General features: G+C 41.4%; 1 protein-coding gene across 2 annotated transcripts in view; it reads left to right on the plus strand.

The window, feature by feature from the left end:
- The first annotated feature begins 1,899 nt into the window (after positions 1-1,899).
- Positions 1,900-19,949, plus strand: part of ST8SIA6 (ST8 alpha-N-acetyl-neuraminide alpha-2,8-sialyltransferase 6) — a 93,083-nt gene continuing 75,033 nt past the window's right edge. Inside the window, exons 1-4 of one of the 2 annotated variants that reach the window (XM_051609419.1) lie at positions 1,900-2,019; positions 2,273-2,368; positions 11,470-11,568; positions 17,332-17,418. In XM_051609419.1, coding sequence (XP_051465379.1) covers positions 1,925-2,019; positions 2,273-2,368; positions 11,470-11,568; positions 17,332-17,418 — 377 coding nt within the window. In that variant the 5' untranslated portion in view covers positions 1,900-1,924. Of the gene's footprint in view, positions 2,020-2,272; positions 2,369-11,469; positions 11,569-11,926; positions 11,947-17,331; positions 17,419-19,949 lie in introns of those variants that run through there. The other variant, XM_051609421.1, reaches the window with a different exon arrangement.

Genomic DNA, 19,949 nt, shown 5'->3' on the forward strand with positions numbered 1-19,949 from the left:
ACTTCTAACTTGAAATACGATGTCCTCACTGACATCACTAAATTTCCCATGCATTAGCTGACAGTGATACTTCAGGACTCATGGGAAAGCTGTTCTGCAGAAGGAAACAACAGTGAGGGGAAAAAAAAAACAATTTTTTGGACTGTAATTCTTAAGTCTCCTTTCATTCAGCTGAAATAGAATACCACTAGACTTTACAAAATGAAAGATTTATTGTTTTACATAGAGTATTTAATGAATATTATGAAACAGTTGACAATACCCACTAACCTAAGAAGGGACCTTCAAGTTGCACAGAGGTAACAGTAGGATTGAAATTCCTAGTGTATGTGTTCACTGGTGAGCATATACATCTTGAAAAGCTTGACTGCTGGACCCTACACATTCATATGCAATATCAACTGGATTTATAGGACAGGCTTGAAACCAAAGTGAGTTTTTTAAAATTATAATCAATCACCTTCGTGTTCAAGACGTTTATGATTCGTGACAACCTCAGAACTGCAAACTTCTTCAAAAGCTTTTACGCTGGCTTTGTTTCTCTAATACAACTAAGTGCTTCAAAGACAAGAGGACAGCTGAGCTCTGCACTGAGCCACTCTGTTACCTGCTACCCCTCGGCAACACCAGCCCACTACTCCCACCTCTCTCTCACCAGCACCCGCAGCATTGCCCTCTAGTGAGCTTAAGAAATGCCCTAAAAATAATTAGAAGTTTGCGGGCATACCCCATCACAGCCGGGGCTGTGCCGTTCCTCCACCGGACTGCAGGCATGCTGCTTCTCTCCGTCCTACCCAACCACTTACCAGTCACAATGTCAAGCCCCTTGTTACTTCACTTATATAGGTACAGCAGAGCTCTTATTCCAAAGCTTTCCAAACATGGTTTGAGAACGTAAGAAGAGCAGTTCCAAGGCTTAAGGGAACACACTTGCAGATACAGAAAGCAGGAAAGATGGAGAAAAATCTGCAAAAACAAGGTGTCAGCTGGCTCACAACTGAAAGGCTGATGAAAGGCAATGCATCTGTAGCACCCATTCTCTTAATACAGAGGGGATAACTGATGGCACCTTGTCACTTTGCGAGGTTCCTGCCATCAACAGCTGGTCTTGTGAAAGCAGCAGAAAGTGCACAATGAGGTAAAAAGAGGTAAACCTACTACGGAGACATTTACCGAACTAAGCCACTGGTAATATATTTTACATGGAAAACAACCCCACCCAAGACAACACACTGACTTCTACTTCCAAGATCCAGAGCTCCTAGAGCAGCAGCCACAGGGCTGCCGGGCCGGCCCCCGCCCTGCGCTGGGTAGCCCCGCACACCTGATCCCCCCGCCCCGCACACCTGATCGCCCCGCACACCTGATCCCCCCGCCCCGCACGGCGCCTCCCCCAGCTCTCCGGCACCGCAGCCCCCCATCCCACCCCACCCCCCCAGTTAAAGCTTCGACAGCATGTCAGCTCCCTCGCACAGCACCGTAACCACCCGGCTGCCTTGGCTACCGAAAAACGCCCCGAACGGCTGTTACCACAGGCCGGCCGGGTCCCGCCTTCACGCCGCGGCAGCTCAGCGCGCCGAGCCGACCCCGGCGGCGAGCGGGGAAAGCGAGGCAGCAGCCCCCGCCGAGCCGCCGCCCTCCCCCGGGAGCCTGCCCGGGCCGCGCCGCTCCCCTGGGGGGAAAGTTTGGCGGGAAGCCCGGCCCTCCCCGCCCGACCCCTCAGCGCGGCCGCCCCGGCGGGCAGGGCCCCGAGGGCGGCCGCGCTGGGCGGGGGAGACGGGGCTGATGGCGGCGGCGCAGGGCTGCGGCCGCCGGAACGGCCGAGGGGCGGAGAGACCCTGAGGCTGCCTCCGCCTCCCCGCAGCCCCCCCTTAAATACTATGGGGCGGCCGTAGCTGCGGCGGGCGCTGTCGCCGAGCGCACCATGCGGGCTGTCATCGCCTTGGCCGCGGCGCTGGGCAGCCTGCTGCTCGCCGGCTGCCTCCTGCGCTTGGGCGGCCAGCAGCCCCTCCGCGCCAGGTAGGGCGGCCGGGGCCCTCGCCCGCTGCGGTGGGGCTGCGGGGCGGGAGAGCCTGGAGCCGGCGGGGGAAGGAGCGGGGCGCGGCGAGGCCACCGCCGGGAGAGGGGCGCGGGGTCCCCCGGCGCGGGCCGAGCTCGGCTTGGGCGTTCGCGGCGTGTGAACGATCCGTGGGGAGGAGAGCAGCGCCGCTCACTCCTGGTGATGTTTAATCACGGGTTTTGACAACTTTTGTCTTCCCGTCTTGCTTGCCAGGGGCTGGGAGGAGGACGCAGAAGTAGCTGCTGTCACGCCGAAAGTGGTGCGAGCCCTCAGGTCCCCCCTCTCGTCCCCGCCTCAGACCGAGAACAGGTACGGGCTGCCCGCCTTCCGTCGCTGGTGCTGGGGGTCCGTCTGGAAGGGTCTACCGAAACAGAAATTTGCCTTCGTTCCAGTTCGTTCTGCCTAGTGTTTTGGCAACGTAATCGGAGAGAGCGTTAAAAAGACTTACTAGACTGAGAAAATGAAAAGTCGCTTCAATTTGTTCGTAGGGCCTCTTAATGACAGCTGTCACTCTGTCGTTTGTTGTGAGCCAAATAAAATTTTGCATGTAGAAGTTTTGTTGCCATACAATGCAAAAAAGTGCTTGCTGCATGATGTGTTCCAGGTATGTTTTATTCTTCTTTCCAGGAAGGTGGAGCTGGAGCTGGGTAATACCATTTTGCTAAGGTCTATCTAGTTAAAAATACAGATTTCTCCTCTAAAATCCATAGGATGAAGGCCAGACGTGAAACTTTTTTCATGGTGTGTAGCGTCTTATTTCGTGGGACACCTTTTGCTTGATCCCGCTTTGATCTTTTTGACCAGTGTAGATCTTTGCTTTACAGCCTGTTATTTTGTACTGTGAAGTTTAATATGAAAATAGTTGGTAAAATTAGCTGTGAAGCAAGTTGTCTTAGGTGCAGCCTTCAATACTAATGACTGTTTTTGTGCTCGAGTATTCACACTGCAAGAGAACTAATAGTACAGAAGAGGGTGGTGTAATCCACACATGACATACTACCATGTAAGAAGTAGTTTGCAAATATTTTTGCTATTCTCTTTTGCTTGATACTACCTCATTAATGTTGCAGTTCCAAAGATTATTATACGGTAATATATATTATGGTCAAGAATACATGATACACATTTTTTTAAAAATTGGGAATTGGGTCTTTAATGGGAACTGTGATGTCTTAGTTATGTTGAAGTCAATGGTGACAATGCAGTTAACTTTACTGAGGCTGGTATTTTACCCAACCTAGCTGAATTTGAGGTTGAAACAACGTATGCTTTCCCTGAGTGAATGCAAGTGATGATAGTCGTAGTAACCATTGCAGCTTATGCTAGCAGTAGGTTTCTTACGTGTTTCCAGGGAGAGACCCTTGTGATCCCTACCTCATAATTTAAAACTTTCACAAGCCATAAGTTTATAACATCTTTCAAAATTTGAGTGAAAAAAGGAGAAGGAACATTTGCCGGATTCCAACTGCTATTATGTCCTTCTAGCCTGCTTTTCTCTCCTGTGCTCATTTTTTCCCTTTCCATTTTTTTCCCCTTCCTTTCCACTTCTTACAATGTATTAGTTTTACAGTCCGTACTCCGTTCTGCTTTGGCTCTTCTAGCTGTCATTTGGTTCTCCTCTCCACTCTGTTCTGTGCTACCTCTGTGGTTCCCCCCTGCCCTGGCTTCTCATAATCTTCCTTTTCCCTGGTAGTTTCTGAGCTGCAGTCTCCTGCCACTCAGCTCTGTGCACTAAACCATGGAGTCAAATTGACTAGAAATGCTGGCAGATAGCACTTCAGAGAACAGAGTCTAGAAACTTCCCATCTGCTGTTCGTACACTCACAACTGGAGCAAAGAAAGTGGCAGCAGCACATACCAGAGAGGGCTGAAAATTCATGGCACGTATAGGCCAGTTTTTAATCTCTGTAATAAGGCAAGTGAGCATGAGATTGTAAATACATGTTTTTCCTTAAGCTACTTGTAGGATTTTGGCACCAGTTTGGAGCTAGTTTTGACCAACCTGAAATTGTATTTCTTCACTACCAAGTGACTGCAGAAGTGTGACAAGTAAATTATTCATCAAAAAGTTTAATTTCACTCTAGCTTCTGTAACTGTAGTATCTTTGGAGGGATGGCTTGCTGGCTGAATCCAGAAGAGGATTTCTTTCTCACCTGAGTGCCTACGCCCAGTAAGCTGGCCTGACAAGGGTTTTGTGGTTCATGTTTGGCATATGAGGAAGGAGAGAGAGCTGTTGTACTGACCAGGAGCTGTTACTTAATCCAGAGAGCAGCTGGACTGGGCAGGGAGCCATGCTGGGGGAGTTTCATCCAGGCAGCAGCTGGACTGGGCCTGGCTGAGGGCCATGCTGGAGAGATTTGATCCAGAGAGCATCTGGACTCATTCAGGAGACTCAGACCGATCCCTCAGTGATGGAGATGGATGGCCTGGTCAAGAGGAATTAGATTCTGATTTGCCATGGGGTTTTGCCATGAGTATAGCAAAAGGACAGAAGAGTCACTCATTGAAATAGGTAGTATAGGAATTAGTGAATTTTTTAGCCACATGAGGCTACATCAGGATGTTGATGGATAGAACTAGGAACTGTCTGTAGGTGCAGACTTCCCAAAGTGCAGTTCTCCTAAAGAACCCTGACATTTTGAATGGCGTTGTGGTGTTGCTGACGGCAGTGCCCTTTCCTGTGTAAGAACATGTTCATGAATGTTAGGTTAGACTCTGACCTCTTCATCAGCTTGATGCATTTTTCTAGCAAACTGAGATTTCTTGGTGGAAGCATCTGGGAAAGGAAAAAAAAAAACACAAAACTGACCACTGTTCTTCTTGAACTCTTAAGTATGTGTAACCTAGATAATCTTCAGAACTGCAAGCTAATCTTTCTGTTTTATCATGATCTACTTGGCTGTTGGAGGCATATTTGTAACCAAACATCTGAAGAATCTCCAAGGCCCTATTATTCTGTTGCCTCGCAATATTGAAAGCTAATCTGTTCTTTTACTTTGAGTAATTCTTTTAAAGGATCAAACTGAAGGATGAAAGGACGAAAAGCAGAGGATTAGTTCAAACTGTCAGATATTTAGGCAGCTGTTATGAACAGCAGTGTTTAATTAGATGGTGACTAGGCACCTAAAGGTCTCTGAAGATCTGTGTCTTAGTAAATAGCCTAGAAGATGTGATTTGTCCCTTTTGGGACATTTCTTACCACTTCTTGTTATGTGTTAGATATCTCCAACAGTGTGACTGCCCTTCCAATGGGACTTCCATTTTTTGTCTTGGGTTTATTTCACAGCCTGCTATGCCTGTTGGTATGGTTTCTAACTGAAAACAAAACCATTGTTAGTAAGATTTCTCTTGTAGTCCCCACATTTATTCATGGAAGCAGTTTAATTTACAACACAATACTATGGTTCTCTGGCCCAGGGTAGCACTATGTTACTTAGGCAGAAATTCTAGCTCCTTTTGTACTGCCCAGGAATGTATAGCAGATAAATAGCACCAGCACCTACAAGGGAAGTGAAAAGAGTTTTCTCAAGCACTTTTTCTATATGCTTTACGTACAAGGAATAACAAGGCAGCAGTACCTCGAAGAACAGACAACTCTGTTAATCTCTTTGTGTTGTCAGTTTTAAGGCATTCACTTACTATTTCCCTAACTTACTCTGTCTTCACAGGTCCAAGGAAAGCACAGTGTAGAGACTATTGGGGTAATTAAACAGTGGGAGGAAGTGATTGAGGAGCTAGACTACACATGTTAGTTATTAATACAATGTTCGATAGTCTTGGTTTCTCCAATTCCTCTTTATGCAACCTCAGGAAATAAACAACTATACTTAATTAACAGAGACCTGTACATTCTGTCTTCTTTCAAAATATTACATTCAGGCAGGCAGGAGAGGAAGAAGAGACAGGCTATTACCACAATTACAAACAGTAGCTTAGTATATTGCACAAATAATTTGCTACAGTTAAGATTAGTCAGCATTAGTGGCCACTTCACTAATTTTGCTGCTCCCTTAGTATTTTTTCCCTTCATTCCCAAGTGAGGGATGGAGGATTTTAGGACTGCATTTCTAACACATGCCTCATGTATTAGTTCTCTCTAAGTGAATAGGTGTTAAGTTGAAAGCAGCTGCCAGGACACATTTCTGTTCTGACAGTGGTGAAATGTTTTGCAGCCTCTTTCTGTTTACTTGGTCCAAATGAAACTGCTCTGTCATTCTGTCTATCATGTACTACTGTAACATCATTTTAGTTTAAGGACCTTATTCTTTTCACTTTACCCACCTTGAGACTCTGAATGTTGCTTGTCATGTTACCTGACACGCGGTTTATGGCTTTTCTAAATAAAAAGTATCTGATGTTATGTATAACTCTGGTGAATGCACTGGAAGGTCTTCCAAATATTTTCAAAATGCAGCTTGTCTTAAAGACCTGATTTACCATTCCTTAGATAAGCAAAACCTCCATGGGAACTTGAACAAGGATAGTCTCTTTCAGTTGCTGTGATTAATGTTACAAGACAAATTCTTACTCCTGTGGTTTGATAAAGCCATTTTTATAGTCCATTTCACCAAGCATTTAAATTGTGTATTGCCTTATTAATCAAGGCATTGTGAACCTTAAAAATGTCACTATGTTCTTATCTTCTGGTTCATTTGAAATAGAGTCAAAGTTAGCATTTAAGAGCACTCTTCTTAGGGAAGTATGGATTATGTGTTTTTTATAGTATTCAACAAATAGATTATGAGATTCAAATATAAATTAGTCTCTTCAAGGCAGAGATTAAGACAGAAGCTATTCAAAATCTGGAGATTGTTGTTCAGTAACAGCTTGGTAGAAGGATATAAATGTGCAGTTATGCATGCAGAAATTATCCTTTTTAGCTGGAGATGCTCAGCCAGGACAGGGTTCAGAGGTCCTGTGCTGCTTCAGGCAGACAAGAGCAGGTAGCCACAGAAAAAGTGCAACAACTAGTTCTGCTGGGCATGGAGTGAATAAAGCCAATGAGTGGGATTTTTCCTTCTGTTCAGTGTGAATTTAGCTCTTGCTGAAATTAGGGTGAAATTCTTGTTGTGTTCAGAGATGCCTGACAGTCCAGTTCTAAGCTCTTCTGAAAACCTCACTCCATGTTCTTTCAGTTGTTTCCAGCTGATTTTGTGGGAATTCTGGAAGATGAGCCTTTCATATCTTTATATTGTAGAATAATTCACAGCACTGAATTGCCTTTTTTCCATCTGTTTTTGTGGAGGCTTTTTATTGGTTTGGTGGTGGTGGGATTTTTTTTTTTTACCCTGCCATTCATCCTTTTTTCATCCATCCTATGTCCATCCATTTTCCTGCTCTGATAAGTGTTTGGGAATGAGTTTGATTTTGTTTTTAAAGGGCTTCCCTTTCCTTCCCCTCCCTGTACCACTGCTCCCCCAGAACTCCATGTTAACTGAGGTACTTATCTGTGTGGTGAATCCCTTGTAGTCTCAGGACTGAATGCTACAGGTGTAGCAAAAGAGGCTGTGGATTTTCCATCTAGTTTCTCTAGTTCTTATTCTAAAGGTGGGTGCAGTCCTTGTCTTAAAGAATTTTACAGTGTAAGGAAATGCTGTCTTCCTGAGAGCAAGATATAGAATAACAGCTGATAAATATGGCACATGGTCTTAATCTACTGTGGATTTATTAAAGTACAGGTGGTGTACTTTCTGATTTCCTAGAATTACGATAGGAAGTATGTGATCCTCGAGCTGTTCATATATGATAAAAAAACCCTCTGTTTTTCAGAACTTGGTCAGTGAGGTTGGCTTTGAGAACATACAAACTTTAAGGGAAATGCAGCAAAAATGTCCTTGTTTCATCATTTTTATGAGTTCAAGCCAACAGAGTATAACATGGTTTCCAGTTCGAGTTCTCATTTAGCTTGAGAGTTCGCAAAATTAGTTGAATGTAGCTTGATATCTGCATTCTTAGTGATAATACCTGATTTCATTGCAGAAGTTTTAGTGCTGTTCTCAGTATTGAACAAAGACTGTCATCCGCTAGGTCAGGTAAATTCTTTTAGTGATAAATGTTGTCTAGCGTAATTGCCCTAAGTGATCAGAAATCTAATTTGAGTCTGATCTCTGCACGACTGCAGTGAATAATGCAGTAGAAGCCCAGACTGCTCCTTGCATACCCCTTTTGTCTGGGTGCAAAAATCTTTTCACTCATAAAGCAGAGGCCACTCTAACAATTAAACAGAAATTCAGAAATTTAACTTTTACTAGAGTAAGTCATCCTTGCAAAGGAATTGTTTTATTTCTGCATCCTTTTTCACCATACAAAGAGTGTTGAGCAAATTTACGGTGAAAAAAGCCATAGAAGAAGCATTTTGGTGATCTATATCTTGTGCCTGCTTTATAAGAATAATTTGGATTAAAATTTGTGTCTAGTTTTCCTCAAAGTTGTGCCATTTTCACCAATCTTTATGTGTGTCATGGAAAGGGAAGGAAAGATTCATTATTCCTTTGTTCTCCTCTTGATGGCTGTAAAAGTGATTGTCAGGATTTAATAACAGAACAGGGATTTATTTTGCTTATTCTCTTTTATCTGGTTTCTTCCTTTTTTGAACATTTTCAAGTCTTGAAAATGTGTGCATAAAAAGCAATTACGAATTAAAAAATGAGGCTTCTTGCTTCAGTTGATCTTAGTGCTATGAACTTGAAAAGACTAAAAGTCTATTGAGTAAAGCTTGTATTTGGTTGAGAGAATATTCACTGCCTCCACTGATCTCAGGACATAAAGTAATAGGAAGCTGTAATAACCTTGTAATGATTCTCTGCACAGAGGTGAAACCTGCTGGTTCTCTGACACTGCCTGCAAAGGCAGCTTGGAGTGCGCTGATCAAACCTAACTACCTGCTCTGGCTTGGTCTTCCTGCAAGCCTTCATGTGTTAAAGAGGGTCTCCTCTGGACAGCTGTGGGTCAGAAGGGCTGGAGGCACTTCTCAAATCAGCATCCAGCATCTTGATTTTTAGTTATAATGAAACACTTATTTGCAGCAGTAACATGCACTTGGCATATGCTATCAATAGTTCTTTTTTTTAAGGTGCTGTTTATACAGTTAGGCTTTGCCTGTAGCCATTTCTCTTACTTCAAGCTGCAGCTGCAGAAGAATCATTTACAGAAGAAAGAGGAAATGTGATTTGGTGCTAACTAAATTTGTTTGGGAATGGGTATTGGGTTCCTTTGTGAAAGGGTCCACCTGGTTCTTTGGTGTAGGCAGAACCATTCAGACAAAGCTGCAACAAACCTGTGTGCATAAATGGTGTAGGCAGATTATTTGCTGGCACTTACTATGTCAGATCTGTGGAGCTGTGAGCTTGATCCTTTGAACTGTGTGCTCTGAGAGCCTTCTGCCCTCACACTTGAATTTTGCCCCTTGAAAAAGATTTGGATAAGGAGCTGTATACAAAATCGGCCAAGGCATTCTTAACAGGTAGTGCCAGCTGTTTCTCTCTATGAAAGTCACTGCAGAACTGCAAGGACAGAGGTTTACATTGTGCTGTCCTACCATTGCCCTCAACAACGGTCATGCAAACTGCATACTGTATTTATACTGGGAAGAAGTTCCTGGTGGTGGAAAGAAAGGGAGAGAGCTGGTCTGTCTCCTCTGCAGTCTATGTTCTGAGTCATTTGCTCCTATGGAGTGACTGATTCACTAAAAAATTCATGGGCAATAGAAAGAGAAGGAAAGGCACTTTGTTCTGTTTCCTCCACTGACATAGCTAAGAACATGACAGTCAGTTCAGTAGCAAAATAAACAAGCATTTATTCTGCTTTTTCTTCTTCAGTTGGGTCTCTTCTCATTTGAATTGGTTAAGATTTTAGTTGTTTAAGAAGAGAAGGCTCAGGGAGACTTTGTCAATACCTGGAGGGAGGGTGCAGAGAGGATGGAGCCAGGTTCTTCTTAGTGGTGCCCAGTGACAGGACCAGATGCAATGGGCACCAAATGAAAGAGAAGGTTCCCTCTGTACTTCAGGAAACACTTTTTCACTGTGAGGATGACCAAGCACTTGTACAGGTTCCCTGGGGAAGTTGTGGAGGCTCCACCCTTGCAGATGCTCAAAAGCTGTCCTGATGCAGTCCTGAGCAACTGGCTGTAGGAGCAGGAGGTTGGACCAGTTGGCTTCCAGAGGTGCCTTCCAACCTCAGCCATTCCTGTGATTCTGTGACTTGATAGGGCATCTTTTCCACACAAGAGCTTCAAAATCAGCTTGTCAGAAGTCTTGTTGATGTTATCTCCATGTTTTAACATGTGAAGGCAATGGAGTTTTGGTCCTTGTTAGTGAAAGGATTGATGGTTCAGAAGCAGAGTGCATTGTGTACAAAGCAGGAACACCCTTTCTCTTTGTGCATGAGTGCCTCTGTATGGAGATGGCTCAGTTTTGCGTTTCAAAGAACAGCACGAGTTCTGTTCACCTCTGCAGCTCACATCCAGGAGTGAATGACACAGCATCTATGTCTTCTCTATTTCTAGTTCTGGTTTGGACAAATAGATTGCAGTGTCTGAGTGCTCCGTAAGTTGTGAATCAGTGGAAAGAACCCAGAAGGAATGGGGTGAGGGAAGAGGGGAAGATGGTGAGGAGCAAGGAAAATAAAAATTCTGGAGGGAAAAAAGTGTCATGATAAATGACAATGTGCACAGCAGAAGGTTGATGATAGAAGAGGGGTACTGTCTGAGGTTGAGCACAGGTACAGGGTAAACTGAAGTGAATGGTATAAAACCTTGGTAACTGAGTCATTTGCTAATTTACAGCTCAGTCTTCTACTAGGACTGCCAGAGCAAGAGGACCGCACAGGAGTGGTGAAAATAAGACAACAGGAATTAAAGATCACTGTCTGGCAGTTGTCTTGGTTCCTTTTACAAATATTTGTTCTCACTGTGTAAATAAAGAATAAACAAGGGAGGAAGTATTAAGCTCGAGTGAATAAGCTAAGGTCTGAGTAAAAAGATCCACTTAACCTGTGATTTTTCCCTGTTACAGATATTGGCTTTGAATATTGCATTTCATAAACAGCTTTAGGAGATCACATCTGCTAAATATTTTATAGTTGAGTTTTTAAAATATCTTCAAAACATAATGCTAAAGGGGCTTCACATTTAATTTCTCTTTTAAATTAGATTTTCTGGTTACAGTGTAAAGCAGAAATAGCTTTACTTTAAAGAATCAAATATTTTACAGTCAGTAGCAGCAAACTCCTCTTTTGTACAAGAGTTTCACAATAGAAGTCAATAAGATTTCTTTGGTAATATTTTCAGTTAAATCAACATTTATTAATCTTATTGTCATAGCAAAGTAAATGTGACAGCCCTGTCAGAATATGTTCTGTCATTTAAATTTTGTTGCTTTTTCTCTCGTCCCAACCCTCCACCCTTTAACAGAACAACTGTTAATAAAAATGGAATTTACCAGTTTGAACAGGCTTCAAAATGTAAGGCAATTCAGGACAACATTTTGTCATCATCTATCAAGAAGAAAAGGTAGGTGTTTCCTGTGCTTTCTGCTTTGTTTGTTTTAGATAGAAGTGTAAAAAATTGTCCTCTTTACATAATTCTTGGTGATATTAATGTGCAGCTGTACAACAGGAAACTGAAATTGTTCAAGCAATATTTGCCTGTGTTTTTTCTTTCACATGAATTAGATTTATTCAAGATGGGATTCTATTTCTATTTTCACAATGTAAGTCAGCAAGATTTCTCGTTGCCAGTTAGCAACACTTTATTCCAAGATATTCACAAAGAAGGTTGAACAGAATCTGTGAGGAATAATTTAATTCTTGAGTGTCTTTGTACTGATTGGTGAACACTTCTGCTATGAGAAACCTCAGTGAATCGATCCTTTTCAGCATATTCACTAGAGTAAGTATGGAAATGTACTTGTGTTAAAACTTGCTAATTAATTGCACTCATTACAATAACTAGTCCACAGGAAGCTAATAATTCAATTTTAGATACATTTAAAAAACACCCCGAATTAATTATGGGTTTCAGCTTGCTGTTCTGCCTTTTCCTGACATGGAAAAAAAACTGTGATACCAGCCACACTCAAATTTCTTGTTCTTACCTAATGTGAAAGTGGGAGAAGCAGCCCATTGCTTTTGACATGTAACATTTTGCCTACATGGATGCACCAATAAATAAAACATTGTAAATAAAAAAGGCTTCCCATTAGGACAGAGTTCCAGCTGAAAATTAATTATGTGCCAGGGTTTTTTTAAAAATGGAAGCTTTCCTCCCCTTCCCCCCACCCTTTTTGTCAAGGGAATAGAAATGGCATCAGAAACAAAGCTCTGCTAAAAAATAATTGTGTCTTTTCTCATTCAAAGGGCTGGAGAAGTAAAATTTTCCTTAACACAGAAACAACAGCAAATCATTATTTTAAAAATGTCTCCTGTCTTTTCTTCCCCCTCCTCACTTTCTTATTGTATTTTAAGATCTTTTACCTGTTTTTAAGTCACCATATTCCCAGAAGTCTGTGTTTACTCTTTTAATTCTTTCTTTTCTATCGCCTCTTCTCCCACCAATATTCCATCTCATTGAAGGAATATTCCATCTCATTGAAGGAATATTCCACACTATCAAGTTTTTACTCATTTGAAAGGTGATAGACCACTAGGTCAGTGATGCATGGCTAGTGAGAACTGGAATAGAGACTGGCAAAGAGGTGTCAGAGAATACAGCTGACTGAAAAATTTATTGTTTAACACCAAGAGAAGGATAAACAGTCACTGTATTGCCTCCAAAATCCAGTTATAGCAATAGAAATGCTCTCATTTATCCCACGTGTTATGAAGTTGTACAGGCTGCAGCAGTGCAGACATGCTCTTCGTATCTAGATCGTTTTGCAGCTGAAATTGTAGGAGTAACTTTATGAAGTGTGAGACCTTTATTCTGTGGCTAAAGAGAAAGGAGCCTCACCATTTAATGAGGAAGAAGATGAATTGGACAGGTAGGAAGAGAAACTGATCCTTGGAAGAAAGAAGCAAGGCATGTTGCAACCCATTGCCTTTCCCTGAGAGGAGCTGCAGGGGTCTTCGTTGCATTTTCAAGGTGTGACTCACAGGCATGATCTATAAATGCTTTATATTGGAGTGTTGGACTTTTTAGGGCCATTCTGGACACTCTGTTCTCTGAAGTCTGCAGAAACGGAAAATAATTACCAGTTCAAAGTTTGTAAAATCATTTTATATTAAAAACTGCTACGTAAGTGGGAAGTTATTATAGCAAGTATGTGCTAGTGGTGATAAAGAGCCTGAAATGCTGAGTTTTGCTGGCAGTTTTCCATTTTTATTCTGGAGCAAGCCCTGTGCACACTCTCCTGAGGGCTTTAAAAACTGATAGTAGTTTTGGTAGTATTAAAGTGTCCAAAGGAAAAGGGATCTTCCTTTTCACTTGCATTTCCTGCCATTGTTTTTCTTTTTTTCTTACTTGAACCTAAGCTGCCAAACAGGAATATCTCCTTTTGTCATTCCTGCTGCTCAATTTTCCGTCTAATTCAAATAACTAGTAGGTGTTTAGTTTTAGTAAGTAAGTAGCGGGGCTGCATCTGTCCCTCTGTTCTGACATTTTACCTGTGGTCTCCCTAATATCTCAACATTTCTGTCCTTGCTGTTGTCCTTCAGATATCTGCCAAAAATTAGAAAATACTTACACTTTGTCAGTGCCTCGACTGTGCGTAATAATTCCACCTTAGCCACTGCAGTTAACACAGAAGGTCACTGTGTACCTGACAAGTACTGTAGACAAAAAAAAAACCCTCCTAGGTGTTATTTGTCAGCAAGGCTCATACAATTTGAGTTTCCTACAACAGCAAATTATTACAATGGTTGTGGTGCAGGTGGCAGACAAAACCAGGATGAAACATGTTTCACTGTTCTCAGCACTGTAGTTATTGTCTTGTCTATGTATTCTTATAGTTTAGAGCTTTTTCATGTTAATGAGAAAATCCTTTCAACATAAGTGAGCATGTGCTGTAAGCTTCTGGATACCAGTGGAAATATATGCATTGTCCCAGCTCTTCCAAATGATGGAGTGGAGAAGAAGACTGTCTGGGTTACAGCAGAGCCATGAAATGATACCCTGATGGCCTCTGAACTGATACCATGGGAGGCTCCTTTAAAGCAGGAAGTGCTGAAATAGGCTTTATGAGTAGAAAGTAAAGCTTTTTGGGTGGTAAACCCAGCTGCAGGAAATCCCAGAGTTTCAGTTTGAGTCTAAAATAATTAATCGATGGGAATATTGTCTGTATTCAAGTAGAGTTTGTTTCATGGAATATTGCTGTGAGTAGCTGTGGTGGATGCTTTGCAGAGCTGCTGCAGTTGGGAGATCCTGTTCCCCAGGACATGCTGCTGGGTTGTCACTGCTGCTTGCAGTGCTGTGCCAGCACTGCCAAAGATGAGTTCTGACACTCCATGTGTCTTTGTAAGTCACAAGAGGAGCAAAATTTGATGCATAGGATGAGCAGAGTTGGTGATCTGTCTTGTAAAGACCTGTTAGTGGTAGTTTTCCAGGTGAGCTGGTGAGCTTAGACACCTCCGAGCAAGGGTGATTCCATCCAGTAAGGAGCTGAGGAAAGGCAGGAATGTTCTTGCATTCTAACTGGTGTTTTTACCTCAGATACAGCTTCTCTTACACGTATAAGAAGGTACTTACAGTTTCTGACAGTGAGCACCCATGTGTCTTATGAGGCCTCAGAACAAGCATTATGGATGATGCTTTGATTTTTCTCCTTACCAAATGTTTCCCTGTAACTTGCTAACTTGTCATTCCATGCAGTTTCTTTCTGATCTAAAGTAGTTTTTCTTTTAATTTCTGACTCTGATCTTAATCTTATCAATGTCTTTAGGCTAGAATTTGGTTTTTCTATATATATATTTTTTTTCCCCTAGATAATTATAGCCTAAGTAACTCTTCATGCCCTTTTATCCTATTAATTCTTGGATTTTTTCCATTAAGTCCCAGCACCTAAGAGTTATTTGTTGTTTCGCCTTAAGAAATAAAACTAAATGAGTGATTCAACATTAGCATAAGCTATTTTGGTCCTGTTCTCCTATTCCATCCTACCCCGACATGCATTCTCTGTCTGGCCCTGTGCTGGTACTGACACTGTCTTACCCCACAGTAAGCCAGTTTAGGTAGCAGCTTCAGAGAGAAAATAATTCTATTTTCTCTGGCTGCAGTTCCAAGGCAACAACATACCAGCAGGCAGCTGCCAAAATAGGAAGCCCTTGTTCCCAGCGTCTCCACTTCCATCACTCCTTGTTTATACTACCTATGATGTTTGATAGAATCTTTCCTGATCTGGTTAACACACTAAAGAAGAAGAAAATGTGTATGCACATTTTTTCCCTTCTGTTTTTGGTGGGGTTTTTTGCCATGATTGTGAGCTAAAGTGACGTACGAAGGCATTTGACAAGTGCAAAAGCTAGCAAAACCAAAACAGCTGGAGTCAAGTAAGTCTCAGCAATGGCACAAGGGAGAGAAGAGATTTGGAATTGAACTGGAGGGAGGAAAAGTGTACTGTACCAAGCCGGATCAGCTACAGCTGCCATGAAACTGGTTTTGCTCTTCTCCCGCTTCTGCCCATTCATTCCTGCTCTTTTCAGTTGTGCAAGGGCTCAGTAAAATCAGTTTAGTCACAATGATTTCATTCCTTTAAGAGTTTGCCAAGTCTGTAGGATGAAAATCATATGTTATCATGGGTGCAAACTTGACCCAAAGACCAGCTGTAATACAGTTTTCCTCTTAAAAGTTTATTTTTCCATGAGGAAATAGGATACGATTTTACTTGGGGATAGCTAAACAAGTTAGCTTTGGCAGTAGCAGTATTTTTATGAAGCAAACAAAAAAAGGGATACATGTTTTCAAATGTTTACCATGAAGTTGTGGTGCTAAAAGCATGTTGAACACAGAGAGAAAGGAAGCTTTTGGATTGTTGGCCTCTGCTGCTGCAATCCACCACAGCTTTTTTATAATCCTTTTAATCATCACACTCCATTTAAAAACAATTGCATTTTCTTGCTATCCCAGCTCTTGTAAAACTGTTCAAAATAAACACTTCTATGTTCCATCTTAAACAAACTGAAGATCATTTGGTTCTGGGACAACACTAAGCCATTTTTGCTAAAAATTATGCAAGGTAGATATTTTCTGCAGACGTGAGTCCCATGTCGTGGCATAAATATAATCTCTTCTTCCCATTCCCCTAATCCTCTTTGTAAGACAGTTATTGTTTCTTAAAAAACTATATTAGGATCAAAAAAACAAATGGCAGAACTTTTGACATGGAACCTATATCAGAGAGAGAATATTTACAAGGGCATGTAGTGATAGGGTAAGGTGTGATAGGATAATAGCTTTAAACTGGAAGAGTGAAGATTTAGGTTAGATATTAGGAAGAAATTCTTCACTATGATGGTGGTGAGACACTGGAACAGGTTTCTCAGGGAAGCTGTGGATGTTGCCCCCTGTAAGTGTTTAAGGGCAGGCTGGATTGGGCTTTGAGCAACCTGGTCTAGTGGAAGGTGTCCCTGCCCTTGGCAAGGGGGTTGGAACCACATGACCTTTAAGATCCCTTCTAACCCAAACTTTCCAACCCAAACCATCCTGTGATTCTATGAAGGGTGTAAAAGAAGCAGAAAGCTCTTTGGTTACCTATACCAATATAACCAAAGCACTGGTTGATGTAAAACAGCAGATTGTTTTATTTAAGAAATAATTTGAAAGGAAACTTGCATCTGTAAATATTGGCCTGTGGTCTTAGGTGACTGAGTTGAGCTTTAGGGACTTTATACAGTACATGAAATAAAAGGTGTAAGAAGCATAATGTTCATCTTGGTTTGAAAGAGCCACATTTCAAAACATTTTTTAAGTTCAAAACATCAAGTACAAGGAAGGGGATTTTTTTTATATTGGACTTTTGCACTTGAGATGATTCCTAGTAACTTCTATATATTAATGGTCAAATATTTAAGTCTGAAACCAGTGTACTGTTGAAAGTTTCTGAAAAGAGTTCATGAGGGCAAGACTATAAAGAAGTTACGTTTAATAGGTCATACTACTTAAATGAGGATAGTACTGTTACAAATTACAAAAGTAAAATAGGTCATGGAGTTCTAAAAGCAATCTTTTATATATGCACTATGCACATTATTATTAATACATGCATCATTTGAATGTTTTAGAGACTGATTCTAAATATACATACATATATATTCTACTGTTTGATGCTGTTGCCTTTTTTAGATATTCAGAAGATTATTATCTTCACATAGTCACAAAACTGCAGAACTGCACCTGGATAAGGAGACCAGAAGAATCCACAAAATTCAGGTAATTTTCGTTGTCTCGTTCAGAAAAACTGTTTACCCCATATTTTTCAAACAAGCCATAAATGTTAATCTTCCCTTTTGAAAAGATAATTTTGTATTGCATTTAAATGGTATTTGTAGCTATATGTTTCTATTAATCTCTTGATGCTGGGGTTCTTTGTGTTTATTTGAATTGGACTGTGCAAACTGGGTAGGATTAAACAACTCCACAAATGAAGTAATTTCCCCTACCTCTACTACAATGAGGAGGTAACTCACTGAAGTAGAATGAGTTAAAATATTCCTGGCACAAAACCTACAGTGTTAAAAAAATCAGTAATGTGATTTTGTCCATCACAACTGGCACTCTGGTAAAAGACTGTGTAATGAAAAAGTGTACGTCATACCCCAAGACTATTGCTCCTATTACAGAAGTGCCCAAGGCACTCATTAGGTTTGATGCTGCATGTCATGGCCCCTGAGCATGGAAGCACTTGATTACATCTGTCCTTGTTCAGGGTGGCACATAAGTACATGCTCAGTAGGGACAGTGTTCCCTGAAAAGCTTCCTCTCTCATTTGGATATGTGTCATGCTGCGTTTAGAGAACAGCTTCACTGTGCCAACCCTATTTTCTCCAGGGGTAAATACTCTCTTACTACATGCATCAGAATCTTATTACATGCATCAGAATTAAGGATTCTATCATGATCAATAAAAATAAATAAACTGATTTATCATCCAAATCTTTGGAGTTAACTAGCATTGAAAACTTAATATCCATGTGCCCAGCATGATACCCTTGGAAGAAGTATCTTTTCTGGTGTAAAGTGCTTTGTGCAACATAAATTGCTGTGCTTGCTGTGTATCATAACTGACTAAATGTGTTTCCCAAAACTGAGGCAGAAGAATACACAGAGTTAAGGTTTAAGAAACTTTCAATTAATTCAGACAGGCTTTAGCTGTGCATAGAGATATCAAAGTATGATAAGGAGCTGCAGATGCAGCCTATTATGTTTGAGAACAGGAAGGTGTCTTGTACAGAGTTGGCAAGAGGTGCAGCTGCTCTAATCTGCTCTTCACCCTGCTACATTTAGGGTTTTGTTTTCCAATTTCATTTTTAAGTTCTCTTACTTCTGAAAGGACCAGCCACTGCTTACCAGCAGCTTGTCACTTTGTTCTGTGCTAGGAGTCAGTGGCAGAGTAACCATTCCTTATTCCTGCTTTACTTCTTCATTTGTTGCTTCTGCAATCTCCCTTATACTAGGCCAAGTTCTGTATCTCCTAGGCCCATGGGAATCAAACATGACACCCTCTATCTAAACTGTCATATAAGACTGTTGGACTTTAAGTAACAGCTGCTTACTGTTCCTCATGCTGTCTTTGCCTTCCAGCAAGGATTGTGGATCCTAGCTAGATAAGGTGGATTATACAACCAGTGACCAGGCTGGAAATACAAAAAAAATATGGAAACTTTGGGGTGCAGTAAGCCACCTAGAGAACGTGGGCTGTATGTACATTGAGGTGAACTTGTTAGCTTTAACTTACCTTAAATACCAAGCAAAAAAAATTTGAAAGCTGTGGTTCAGCACAGGCTGGACAAACTCATATTAATTGACATTCAAGGCTTGTGCTGTTACAAGTGTCATTGCTTTTTAACATCCAGACTAGCTAGAGTATTAGCTAGTTCATATATATACAACCCATGCTGCAATTTTGATGACAGTATTGTATAGTCTTCTGTCCCTATGATATTTGATCTGCTTTGATATCAAACAAAAGTTCTATTGATCTGACCAAGGACTGCTACTTCAGTTTAGGGCATTGTGGATTGTTATTTTACAAAAGGTCTGTTTCTTTGGCTTGAGTCGTTTCTTTCTTCCATTCTCTCAAACTTTTCTCTCTGTTTTCTGGAAATAGGATAGTAAAATTTTACAGTTGTTGTTGCTCCCAGACTATACAGGAGACTTCAAGGCTCTTAGCAGTTGGTCAATAAAGTCTTAAAAAAAATGAAAAATAAGAAAGAAAAACACATTCAGTATAAAATTTACTGACTAATCTGTATGCACTCCACGGTTGCAGCACTCATACTTGTTTATCAGACTTAAGCACAAGAGCCTGGAACTAGCTTTACAAGGACACTCTAGCTGAGAAATGATCCATTGATAGAGCTCTATGGGGAACTACGCTTCTAGAAATGTGGTGAAATAAATGAATTAATAATCCATTGCCAGTACATCTTGTCTAACTTTGGCTAGTGTCAGTGAGGTGTAATAGTTGTGTAATACAAGTGTTACTCAGTTCTAAAAATCTCATTAAGTAGGTAGATAAACACTCCCATTTTGCAGAAGAGGAAATTAATCTCAGAGGGGCTGTGCAGCAGGAATTGGGTAATACAGCTAGCCACCTTCAGGAGGAGAGCTTGAAGCTGTGTGTGTTGTATTATTCACCTGCCAGTGCCACCAGAAGTCTGCCTGCTAACTGGACTGCAGAGAAGCTGCTTCACTCCTTTCCCTCTTTGCCCATCTGTTAAATGGAGTGAACACTTACATGC

Source organism: Apus apus, chromosome 2 (genome assembly GCF_020740795.1).
Source record: "Apus apus isolate bApuApu2 chromosome 2, bApuApu2.pri.cur, whole genome shotgun sequence".
Taxonomy (NCBI): Eukaryota; Metazoa; Chordata; class Aves; order Apodiformes; family Apodidae; genus Apus; species Apus apus.